Here is a 12,352-nt window from a genome sequence, read left to right as displayed (position 1 = left end):
CTCCCAAATCATCTGTGCTATTCATTGCTATGGACAAGCGCTTTGCAATGGATCCCTATAGGCAGGTATGGTTTCCTTATCGGCATACTGTCCTTTGTGGGGGATTTTCAAAATTTCCCCCAAAATCAGGGGATTCTTGGATTTCCTTCCAACTGGGCAGGAATGTGGATACATGGATAAGCTCTCATGGTGCCAATTTTGAGGCTTCTAACATGAAAACTGACAGAGTTCTAGCATGGGACTTGAATTGGGGAGAGTTAAAAGGGAAAAAAAATCGCCAAAAATCAGGGCATGCTCAGATTTGCTTGAAACTTGCCATGAATGTGGATCTAGATGGCATCTGTGAGGGTGACCACTTTCAAGTTTGTATCTGTACAGATGTCAGAGCAAATCCCATTTCTGAAAATGGGGTGTAGGATTTTCAAAAATTCCCAAAAAATCAGTGGAGGCTCAGATTTCCTTCCAACTGGGCATGAATGTGGATACATGGATAAGCTCTCATGGTGCAGATTTTTAGGTTTCTAACATTAACAGAAAAAAGTTATAGGTGTTTGGATTTCAATGCAAGTCTATGGGGGGAAAACGGAGCTCCAATTCGGATCTGGAGCTCCGCAGCGAAGCGGATCATCGCAGAGTGGACCCGATCTGAAGTTGTGAATCTGGAAGAGAAGAGGATTGGGGGGTCCATGCACAGCCCTAGAGGAAACTTTCAGATGGGGGTGTGCATGGATAGGTGGTCTAGCAGTGGGCGGAGCAGTTGTACCTGAGGCCAGGACACACAAACAGCTCGATTGTCAACACAATGATATCTGATTGGGTACAGAAATTCCTATCACTGGTTCCATTAGGGCAGGACTTTGGGGCAGATGTCTAGGGCCCAATTCAACAGAATGTACCAGAGGGCTCCCAAATGCAGATTGTCTAGATTGCCACATTTTGAAGTAATGCATATTACCATATAAAGGGTCACTTTGCCATCTAAAGGAGGGATGGGCAGAAGATAGATGTCCAGATGTTTTGGACTTCAAAACCCTTGCCTTCACGGCCAATGGTAAGGAATGCTGGGAGTTGAATTTCAAAGCTTCTAAAGAGCTATTTTCCACCCACCCCTAATCTAAAGCAGCCCGCAAGATCATTACTACTGTCACCTGGGGCTTGTCTATGTGCTCTATATACCCCATCATGGCTGCGCAGTTGCACCCTGTTGTTTAAATGACGCAACCTGCAACTCAGCCACATCAGGCTTTTCCCTGTGAAACTCCACTTTTTCGAAGTGTTGTTTATCACAACTTTTTCAGTTGCTCCAATGTCAGCTTGTTGTTTCTTGGTTTGTCAGAGGTGGCTTCAGTTCGGGTTAGTCCAGTGGGTGTAGCTCTGGGTGGATCTCAGTGCAGGGTAAGCCCAGGAATGGCTGCCATGGCAATGTTAAAGAGGAAAGAAAGTAAGAGCAGTTCATATTAAATAAAGGTTATGTCCTATTAAATGAACTGTAGCAGCGCAGCTTTCAAAGATTTTTGCAGTTTTCTGGCCCCTTGGTTTGCTCCCCATTCCCGCCATCTGACAATGACACTGGATTTTTTTTCCTGGCTGGACAGCCTGTGTTCCCTCCTACCATGTAGTGCTATCAATTCAGTGAGCAAAGTGGCAGCATATAGACACCCACCTCCCCCGAAAACAAAGCAGAACAACTTCTAAACCAGGATCCAAAGAGCTATAGGACTATATTCTATGAACCTAAAGGGACTGTAGACACATTGGTGTTGTTTTTTAAGCAGGACCTTGCACCTGCTGAAGGGATTTCAAAAGAAGCTTGCAATATGGCATGGGCAAGGGTAGGGGGATTTCAGTTTTCCCCAGAAAAAAATAAGAGTCAGAAATTCAACTGGGCATGCATATGCCCTTAAGCAAAGCAAACTTACAATAGGATCCCTGCCTTACTCCACACAAAGTCCCGCAGAACGTTACCAGCTCCGTACATTTCATCATCTAGATTGACATTTGATGATTCTGGCCTCTAAGGAAAAACAGACCTTTTTGCTTAGCAGAGGAATTGTGAATGCTTTCCCGGCAAAGTCAGCAGCAGTGTTCGTCTCTTTTAATGAAGACGCAAGCTGTATTCTTTGCATTAATGAAATCCCTTCCAGCTATCCTGTCAGTGTTGCTATTCACTCATTATTCCAGCAGAAGGTACAAAGTAAGCAAGGGCCCAGGAAGAAGGGGAGGGTAGATTTTGTACATTACCTGTTTTGTTCTCATTTTGGAGTCTGCCGACAGATTGTTGTATGTATAATGGGCTTGTGTGACTCCACAGAAGAGGACTGCCACAATGCCTGGAATACAGAGAAGAGACTTTCGTCAGATGCTTCTGTTTTCTCCTGGTGTTTGTTCAAAGAAATAGGAAGCAAGGGGGCACGGGGAATTAGCCCGCCTACAAACTAATTAAATGACACTAGATGCGTTTTTTAAAAAAAAGCTGCAAGGAACATGTTATTATAATATCCTTCAAGTAAGCTAGAATTTAGCCTTGATCAAAATAATTGGAGGTCAGGAATCTTTCCCATCTCACGAAAATGCTAGCTGCTTAGCACATATCCATGCAGCTTTGTTGTTTGAAGTTCAAAATGGCTGCACAGAATCATCCCATAAAAATAATAATAGAGAAACACACATGTAACACGATAACAAGCTGGTGTGGTGTAGCCCAATAAGGCTTACTCTCAAGTAAGTGTGTGTAAGATAGCCATACACCTGCCATATTGCTATTAAAGACGCAAAGCCTATGTGACAAAACCCCTCCCTAACTGAGCACTGCTAACATGGTTCTGTGTGAACTAAATATCTTTCAATCCAGTTGGGCCACAGTGGCTCCAATTCCGTTTGAAAAGCTTTGAAATTTGCACAGAGATTTAGAACTTGCTTTGGAGGACAAAATGGCAGCACAGAGCACTCTCCACTGTGTGTAGATTATAAACTGAACTATGCATTATTTTCATGGGAAGACTTATTAGTGGAAATGTTCCATTTTCTTTTGTTATCATTCAGCTCTCATTTCAAACTGCTATCTCTTACATGGCATGTGTCAAAGAAAAATTATTCAGCGGCTCCCTTCTCATTAAAAGTTGGTGAAGCCTTCAGCATCTGGAGTTAAAAATAACAATCTCTTCATTGGGAATGAGTTCTTATTAAACTGAATGTTCATTTTCAAGGAAACTTTGGAAAGTTTGAGCGTAAAAGAAATATCCTACAACATGAGAAATTCCCTTTCAGTTGCAGCTGTTGGAAGAATGACTATTTACAATTATGCTGATATTTCCCCACTTTCCACTGTTATAAGGTGAATTTGATCATCATAGCTGACAAAAGCAGCATCAGCTTCCACCACTGACTAAAATCACATTAAAGTACACAAGTAAAACTTCTAAGGAAGAAAAAAAAAAGGGGGGGGAAATGTAGGACAGGGTTGGGCAGAAGTAATTCTCCAGATGTTTTAGATTTTAAGTCCCACAGGGAAGATGGTCAAGAACTATTTTCCATTCTCATGGAAATTAGGACCCAAAATAAGGGTATAAGTTACAGCTACCTTGATTTCTATTAAATATAGGGGAAAACGTCTTGACAGTAAGATCTGTACAACAGTGGAACTGTCTACCTATGGAGGTTGTGGGTTCGCCATCTCTGGAGGTTTTTAAGACAGACACCACTCATGGATAGTTTCATTGGCTTTCCTGCACATTGCAGAGGGTTGGGCTAGATGATCCTTGTGGTCCTTTCCAACACTACAATTCTATGATTCTATAATAAATTCCAGTCACCATGGCCAATGTTCAGGAATGCTTGGAGTTGCAGTCCCAAACATCTGGAGATCTACCTTTTGCCCATCCCTGTCACAGGATGCAATAGAATTTGTCTCTCAGAAAGTTATTACCCTATCAAATAAAGCTTAGATGGGATGTGTGAATCACCCAAGCCTGATCATCCTATGAATCAAATCTATTTGCAGGTAGAGAAATACCAACTATTCTATGTTCTTTGATAACGAGTAGGAAGTACTTCTTAAAAAACAAACAAATCTTAGAGTAGTTTGTTTATTATATATTTGAAGATTTGCATAAAATGAAAGTTTGCTTCCTGACAACAGAGTAAGGAAAAAGAGACCAAAAGAACGACACTCCAAATACATCAAACTACAACTCTTCTTACAGTATAATATTGAGTTTAATGTTGATGGCGTTCACAATACATAATACAAGAAAAGCACTACATTTACTAATACCCTGATGAGGATACGCATTAATTTATAAACAATTTAAGAGATCCTTGTGGTCTTCAAAGGGCTCTTTTTCAAATATTTTTTTCAAAGACTTGGCAGAATCTGTTCTTCCGAGCCAAATTACAGATAAATAACTCTTTGTTGCAAAGTTAAAAAAAACAAAACCCACTACACTATAAGTCTCATTAATTCAGCTTGTGTAAGGTGCCTCCATCCAGGTGGGGGCAATTCCCCCTTCCCACTACAGTCCCCTTCAACCCATCCCATTCTTTTCAATGGGGTCCCTTCTTCAGCCTTCAGAGACAACTTTTAAGGAGCACTTGGTTGTGGCCCTTCAGAGGAGGGAAGGGAAAGTCAATTTTTACAAGCGTCTTCCTGCCTACAGTTCTCAGGATCCAGGCTACTGCTTTCAACTAGGTTTACTCACAATTAATTTTACTGAATTGGGATGTTGACCCCCCTCCAGAAGAGGGAACAGATGTTCTCCATAAAAGTTTAATTCATCTCTGAGAATCTTAACAATCACAATAGCATCACCCAGTGGAGGCTGGTGGTTCCGATGTCAGTGGGTGGTGAATGCGCTCTGGGTTTCAGTCAGAACCAGTCAGAACTCTAAAGCAGCTATTCAAGGTACTTCTAATTAGACCATTTATGCCTGTCATCTTGCATAAGTGGTGTTATTTACAGCCACCATTTTACATAAATGATGATTTACGTAAATAGCCAAGCTGCTATTTCTACACCAAATGGTGTCACAGGATCGGGGGACACTGCACCCCATTTATTTATTTATTGCATTTTTATACCACCCAATAGCCAAAGCTCCCTGGGCAGTTCACTTACCCATGGACCATCCAGTGGCTTGCCCAGCACACTGAACAGGGGCAGGAAAAGTGTCAGGGGTCCAGTGAGCGTCTTGTGGGTGGAGGCAGGATGGTTCGCCCATCCCTAGTCATGAGTAAGTCTCACTCAAAGTAATGCAACTTACACTATCCACTTATTATTATTATTATTATTATTATTATTATTATTATTGTGGAGGCACCTGGTACAGTGACTATGGTGAAGCTAAGCACGTTGGAGTCTGGTCAGTGCTTTGATGGGAATGTGCCTGGGAATGACACGATAGAAGAAAGTGGGATATAAATATACTAAATATATTACACTAATACATTACGTTGGATTCACTGGAAGTTTGTCATGGAACTAGATTTAGTTGAATTTTGGGTCAAGCATTTTCACCACCACCCCTGCAATCAATGAATAATGGATAAAACAGCGAATACTGATTTCGCTCCTGGCTAAGCAAAGAGCAAATGCTCTACCAGTCAACAGGAAAAAGAAAACTATTGAAGCTCAAGTAACTCTAGCTTTTTAGATGGGTATGTTGTAAATAGCTGATAGAACTATCCCTGTATGTAGAAGTACATTCATTTCCCCCAGATTCCAGATGGATTTCTTGTGGGTAAGAAGATTCATTTTGAAATAAGCTTGAATTAATGCTTCTGGGCAGTTTGCGTCAAATCAAAATCAGGGTGACAGTATCTCCAAGGAGCATTTTAATTGGAATGTCCCACACAACTGGATGTCAGAGTGTTGCTTTGAGGCTTTTGTCAATTGCCTTGTACCAGTGTGCAAACTGGAAAGCTTGACAGTCGGCACAGGCTTTCGTCAGAGAGACCCAGTTTTTGTCAGGCTGACAGGAAGCATCAGAAAAGTGGCTGAGTTAAACATTTAGGGCACTCATCCAGGGACATGACACTTTGCCCTGACATCCAAACGCAGAGATTTCACCCTGTTCTAAATACAGCTCAGGTATTTATTTATTTTTATAGTTGTGTTTATTAGGTTTATTGTCATTCCAGGAGGATTCTGCCAATTTAACAGACTTCAGATTCACACACACTATGATACCTATAAAGCTGAAAAGCTTGATTTTTTTTGTTCACGACTCCCCATAGGGTGGTGAGCTATAAACACCATTATCTTTACTTCTTCTCCAAGGAGCTCAGATAAAAAGAAATATAGAATAAAGGCTGAGTTGGAAGGATAACTTTTGTTAGCTTGGAAAAGGAGCTTTGGGAGGTGGTCTCTCTTTCTCTCTCTCTCAAACACCCACCCACACCCACATACCCACACAGAGAGACATACCCCGAACATCTCTTTTACTGCCTTTTTCATGGCCTTTTGGCAATCATGCAACCTATTGCTGTTGGACAATATTTTCTTTCTTTTTCATTTTTACCCAAAATATGCTACACTGAGTACACTCTCGATAACTTTAGACATTGCAGCAAAGCCAAATCTCATTGGCTAGAAGTTGATCTCATGAAGGCAACACAGAGTGATGGCAAAGCTTTTTTGCTTTTGCTCTGGCACAATTACCACCACCACCACTAAGGATGGACACTTTACTCCATTTGTGGCCTCCCTGAAACATTGCTGAAAGAGTTTGCTCCTCTTCCCAACCTGAGAACAGGGTGGTAAAGTTGGGTGGGGGCCTTTTAGTTCATCCCTTATAAGAATCCAAACCATTATCCCATAGTTCCAGTGCAGAATTTCACTCTACTCAAAACAAGAGCCCATAGCTATTGCTACTGGTCCAAGGAAAATAATATACATGATGGCATATTGATATCTTTAAAAAATATATTGCTGGATGCAGTCTGTACATCCCAAAACATTATTGTGGGAAGGGTAAACAATTTTTTAAAAAAACCTTGTATCTATCACTTGAAGCTGGATATGGTCATTCTTGCTGGATCAGTATGGGCCAGAATCACATTAAACATGAATCAGTGCATTTACAGCAGTTACTTACTGAATTATCCATTCCACAAGAAGCTTCCTAATTAACAAAATGAAATAACTACCCTTCACACATTCTTGGTCTTCATGCAATCAAGGGGCAGTAGGGCCATGCTGCTAGTCCATCTCCTGATGTTGTGTGGTGTCCTGTCCCCCGCCTTGATGTCCATGCATTAAGTGTGGGCCTCTGCATATGTGAGGCTGACATGTATAGTTCTCTACACACATTGGCTTCTCTTGCTTGGACATTCATGCCTAACATGTGGACCTTGGGGACAAAACTGGGTGAAAACCTACTGCCGCTTTCTGCATCTGTAACCTTGTGTATTAACACATGAAGGGGACTGTGCTTCTAACCATACAGATGGATAGTACACTACATCCACACAGTACAGACCCAAACCTTTTAGTAGGGATGTATGAAAAATAGAGATTAGAGAACTCACAGGGTGCTCGGCCAGTGAGTTCACTGAGTGCTGCTTGGATGGCCCTGTTCCGGGAGCCAAGCCAGGCAAGTGCTTGGTGATGTGCACTTTCCTGGGCCTCCAGAAAGTGCACAGTTCCCCCAGTATGACATTGTGGCCTTAAAGGCCCTCTTAATCCAAGAGGCCACCAATAACACGTCAGGGGAAAGGACAAAAAACACATGCAAGTCAGGGTGGAACTCCCTGGATCTGTGCCCCCTTTGTCCTGCAGGCAGCAACGGGGTGAAAATCCATCAGGTGTGTCTGTTGGGGCCCAGGACGGCTAGACGCAGGGACATCCTCTGCCCTCGCAGGCCCAGGCGGATTTTCACCCCATCACTAATGATAATTTAATTTCAGTTCTTTTATGATCAGGATTTATCCAGTTCACACCTTCCAGACTGAATACAGATTTGGATGCAATCTATGGTCAAAGTCTGTACATTTCTGAGCTTGTAATGTGATTCACAGACTACCACCCCACACACATTTGACAGCATGCATACATTCTAAAAATGTTTATGAAAAATGCATCCTTTTGAAAATTGCACACAAATAAACTTTAAGCAATGGGAGAAGAATGCACATATTTCAAAGATGCACACAATTAACATGCACATTTTGGAAAATATGCACAGGTTTTCATGCAAAAACAAAACAAAACATAAAGTAGCAGTCGGATACAGAGTGGAGTTGGAATGAGCTTCAATATGGAATTCAGAGAACTTTGTCAACGTTGGTTTTTGTTGATTTGCACATCCTTGGCTATTAGAGGTGTCAAGACACAACCACTGCTAAGGGACTTAAAGTGATATGTGGTCTCCCTTCATGTTTTTAAAGAACAGAATAGGGGAGTTTTAATTCCCACTGGTGGTATAGAGCTGGTGATAATCAGATGTACTGGTTGTGTAGATTCACCTTTACATGGTCTAATATACATGTCAGGAAGCATGATGGCTTCGAAGACATCATGCAAGTGTGAATTGACAACTACCAGGTCAGGGAAACTCTCTGAGAATGAGGAAATGTTGGGCCCTGTCTTCATGGTTCCGAATTGGTGCCTCCTTCCTCCAAAACCCCACATTTTTTGTTACCTGGGGTGGCGTTGGGTAATCCTGACGCCAAAGAGGGAGTGCAGGGTTTCTGGCATTCATCTGGGTACCAGAGCTGTCCCCCCTGACCTCTGTTCCCCCTGACCCAGGACAGAGCTGTCCCCCCTGACCCAGGACTGCCCCCTGGATCAGCCCCAGAGTGAGGTCTGATGGCAGAAGAGCTGCACTTTTCCAATGTGCAGCTTCGCAGGAAAGCCCCATGGTGGCTGCAAATCTGCGGCTGTGTCATATACCTGATGCAGCACAGATCCACAGCCACCTTGGGCTTTCCCCATGTATAGACAACCCCTTAGTTGAAGATACCCTGAACAATGTCCCTGGATGCCGCTTCCCATAAGCAGCTGAGAACATAGATTGGTTTTGACTGGTGAGCTGGCAGAATAATCGGAGCTGGTATAAAACTGGTAGTGTTTGTGGTACAAATGGTAGCATTCTTTTTCCTCTAGTGCAGTGTAAAATGCACAGCATGTTTAAAATGATTATGTGAATGACAAAAAGAGATTTCCAGTGACAGGGTTAGGAAGTCTGGCTTCTTTTTACTTAACGTTTGGTTCTGAGGACAGAGCAATTTCCTTTCAAACAACTTCACTAATTCCTATGTTTATAAAGCCACAGCATTTCCTTGCAATGTTCTGACTTCTGCCTTTCATCGCGTTTAACTGGATCTCGACTGTGGCTTCCACTCGCATCTTGGCCTCTAAAAATAGTTTACTACAGCTACTATGTAAGTGTAAAACCCATTTGTGCACAGTGTTACCCACCAAATTAGTGTTATTTCAGATAGTTGAAGGAACAGGATGAAATGCTTTCCAAGGTGATTGAAGAGAGAGACTACAATATGTCACTTGGAGTGTGAAAAGGTGACATGTGTCAATTATATTCTGGATGGTTATGTTCTAGCCATCTAAAAATGGAATTTACCTTCATTCTGGCTGTGCCTCAGACAATGAAATCATGGTTGGTGGCATCTCTATTTCTATTGCAGCAAAACCCAACCTTTTGAGCACTTCGTAAGTCAAACCAGACCAAAGTATTATCTTCCAAACTTAAGATTGGTTTTCTTCAAGAAATGATTGAATCCAGTTCTGGTAGCTTAACTTGGAACCAGATCAGCAGTAGCACATCTGGAGATATTTCTATATCTAATATGAGTCAGCTTTTGGTTTCTTCATGCACTATTTTTACATCAGCCAAAAAAGACTTCATTCCTCCAGCTCACACTGTTTATCCAATGAATTTAAAGAGGCTTAGTTTTAATACTGTAGGGCTTCATGGACCATTCACTAGAAATTGTTATTCATTTGCCTTATCTGATGTGAAAGAACGAGAGTTGTGTTGTTTATTTCTGTATTATAGGCAGCATCCAGTGCTGGCAGTCCATCAGCGCCAATCATGTTGCGCTAGTGAGAATGACAACTAGTGCAACAGGAAGCTCACACTTCAATCCTGGAAACTAACTCCAACTAGCACTTCTGGAATTGGACAAGTCAGTGGAGATTCCTTCTATGAGTTCCGCTGACTTTTGCTGTTTTGGAAGTGCTAGTTTAAACTACTTTCTGCTTATATTATCAAGCATTAGCTTCCTGTTGTACTGGTGGTCCTTTCCACTAGGTCAAAGGCAACATTGGATATGGCCCAATGTTTGTGCTATGGCACTACCTGCACTGTGGAGCATTGTACATTTTCTAGAACATTCTTTCACTGAGTAAATAGAAATGCACAATGGATTATCATGTGAAAAGGAAAAACAAAACTCACAATCTGTACGGACTACAGTCAGAATGAGCTTTGAGATGGAATTCGGAGGACTGCAATGAACTCAAAATTATGATGAGTCACACATCTGTGAATGCCACGTGTGAATGTCAATATCCCAACACACACACGAGAGGGAAAGTATCAAAGTGCTTGGGCAAATCCCAAGGTTGGCAGAAATACAAAAAAAAATCTTTAGGAATTTCCCCAAAAGGTTTGGGACCCCCCTCAGACAGCCCAATGAGGACTGGGAAAGGAAATGGAATGGAGTACTTGGAACCCTCATAAGAAGCATGCCACACTGCAACATTTTGTTGTAGGTCACAGTTTTACAGGGTATAGTGGGAAGTGGCTTCCTTATGTGAAAAAAAGTGGCTTCCTTATGTGAAAATGTAGGTGTTTGTATTGCATTGAAATATTGTGAGTGGAACTTTGAATGTCTGAATGGACCTTGTCTCCTTGTATTATGAGGTACCATGTTTGGTATATAATGCTTTTCAACACATCAGGATGTTCTCTAGCCTGTTTCAAGATGGAACCTGCAAAGGATCCAGTAAGTACACCACAGAGATGGCAGGCTTTGCCAGGACAGAAGGCAATGGATAAAGGAGGAATATTTTTTATGAATGCTATGCATGATTTAAACTAGTATGTTAGAACGCTTTAGGATCTACAATCTGCTGCAAATGTTGGATCTTAGGTGAGCAGTTGTTTACAAAGTTCTGTTTGTGACAATGAATTATGTGAACACTGCATTATTTAAAGGGACAAGTGTGAGGAGCACTAACTTCTGTTGGCAACAACTAAGCATGCAGGTGGATAGTGCAGTTTTCAGTCAATGTGATGGGTAGCAGCAGATTATCGAGAATGACAGCAAAGCAGCAGGAGCAGCAGCCCGAAGACAAAACTTGCGATGAATATTCTTTGGAACTCTGCTATGCAACCCAACACATAAAAGACTGGGGAGGAATCAATGGTGGGAAACATATGGCCCTAAAGAAGCTGTTGGACTACAACTGTCACCAGCCCTAGCCAGCATAGCAAATGGTGGGGAGTGATGGGAGTTGTAGTCCAAAATCTTCTGGAGGGCCACACATTCCTCACATCCAAGCTAAATGAGCACTTCATGCTGGATACAAATTAGCACATTTAATCGGCATGATTTTGTGGTGTCCTTCCAGCTTGCACACACCATACGCTTTTGGCCAGGCCTTGCTGCTGGTCTCTTCCTTTCCTCTGCTGTGGGAAGGGCACCGCCATCCTACTTCTGATTGTCTGATCTGAGAAGGGGAACTAACCGCCTTTGCATTAGTGCTACAAACGAAATGAGTGGTAGGCCTGGTTTGGCCCTACTGCTTCCTACTGTCACAAGTGCTAGTAAAAATATTGGATTAACCTCTTGTGCCCAAGTACTCTCCTATTCCACTGACAAATTGTTTTCTTTCTGATCTCCTCTGTCCCCTGGCAAGGGAAGTTCCCAAGGGAAAGAGTTAAAAGACCTCTTATTATAATCCATCGGTTGATGCTTGGATTTTCTTGGTGCCCATGCAAAAGCAATATTCTAGTTAAATATAAAGCTATACAAAATACTTGACCAGTAACATGATCAGACTGAAAGTAGCACTTTTGAAGTAGGCAAACGTTCGCTAAATATATATATGTCTTTTTCTACTTCTGTTCTTATTTGTTTGCAGCAATTGTTCACCCTTTCTGCTATTGCTTCAATGCCATTTTAATGATGTGACCAATCAGGGATTATTATGCAATAGTATGTAGCCAACCAGATTATTTGTCTTTCTGTATTAATGTCACTGAGGGCAAATGAAATCAATTTAGTGGTTGCTCCAAACTTGATCTCAGTGATACTGTGATGTAACCAAATCTGTGTGGCTTTGTAACACTGTGACTGAGAACCAAGCTACATGTTATGCTTATCATGTAGC

The 12,352-nt window shown here is 41.9% G+C and overlaps 1 protein-coding gene across 1 annotated transcript in view; it reads right to left on the bottom strand.

The window, feature by feature from the left end:
• The window catches only part of SLC9A9 (solute carrier family 9 member A9), a 326,487-nt gene that overhangs the window by 181,614 nt on the left and 132,521 nt on the right, over window positions 1–12,352 (bottom strand). Inside the window, exon 9 of the mRNA XM_063132175.1 lies at window positions 2,242–2,330. Coding sequence (XP_062988245.1) covers window positions 2,242–2,330 — 89 coding nt within the window. The remainder of the gene's footprint in view (window positions 1–2,241; window positions 2,331–12,352) is intronic.

This window comes from Elgaria multicarinata, chromosome 8, assembly GCF_023053635.1.
Source record: "Elgaria multicarinata webbii isolate HBS135686 ecotype San Diego chromosome 8, rElgMul1.1.pri, whole genome shotgun sequence".
Lineage (NCBI taxonomy): Eukaryota > Metazoa > Chordata > Lepidosauria > Squamata > Anguidae > Elgaria > Elgaria multicarinata.
This window is presented reverse-complemented; position numbering and strand designations above follow the sequence as displayed.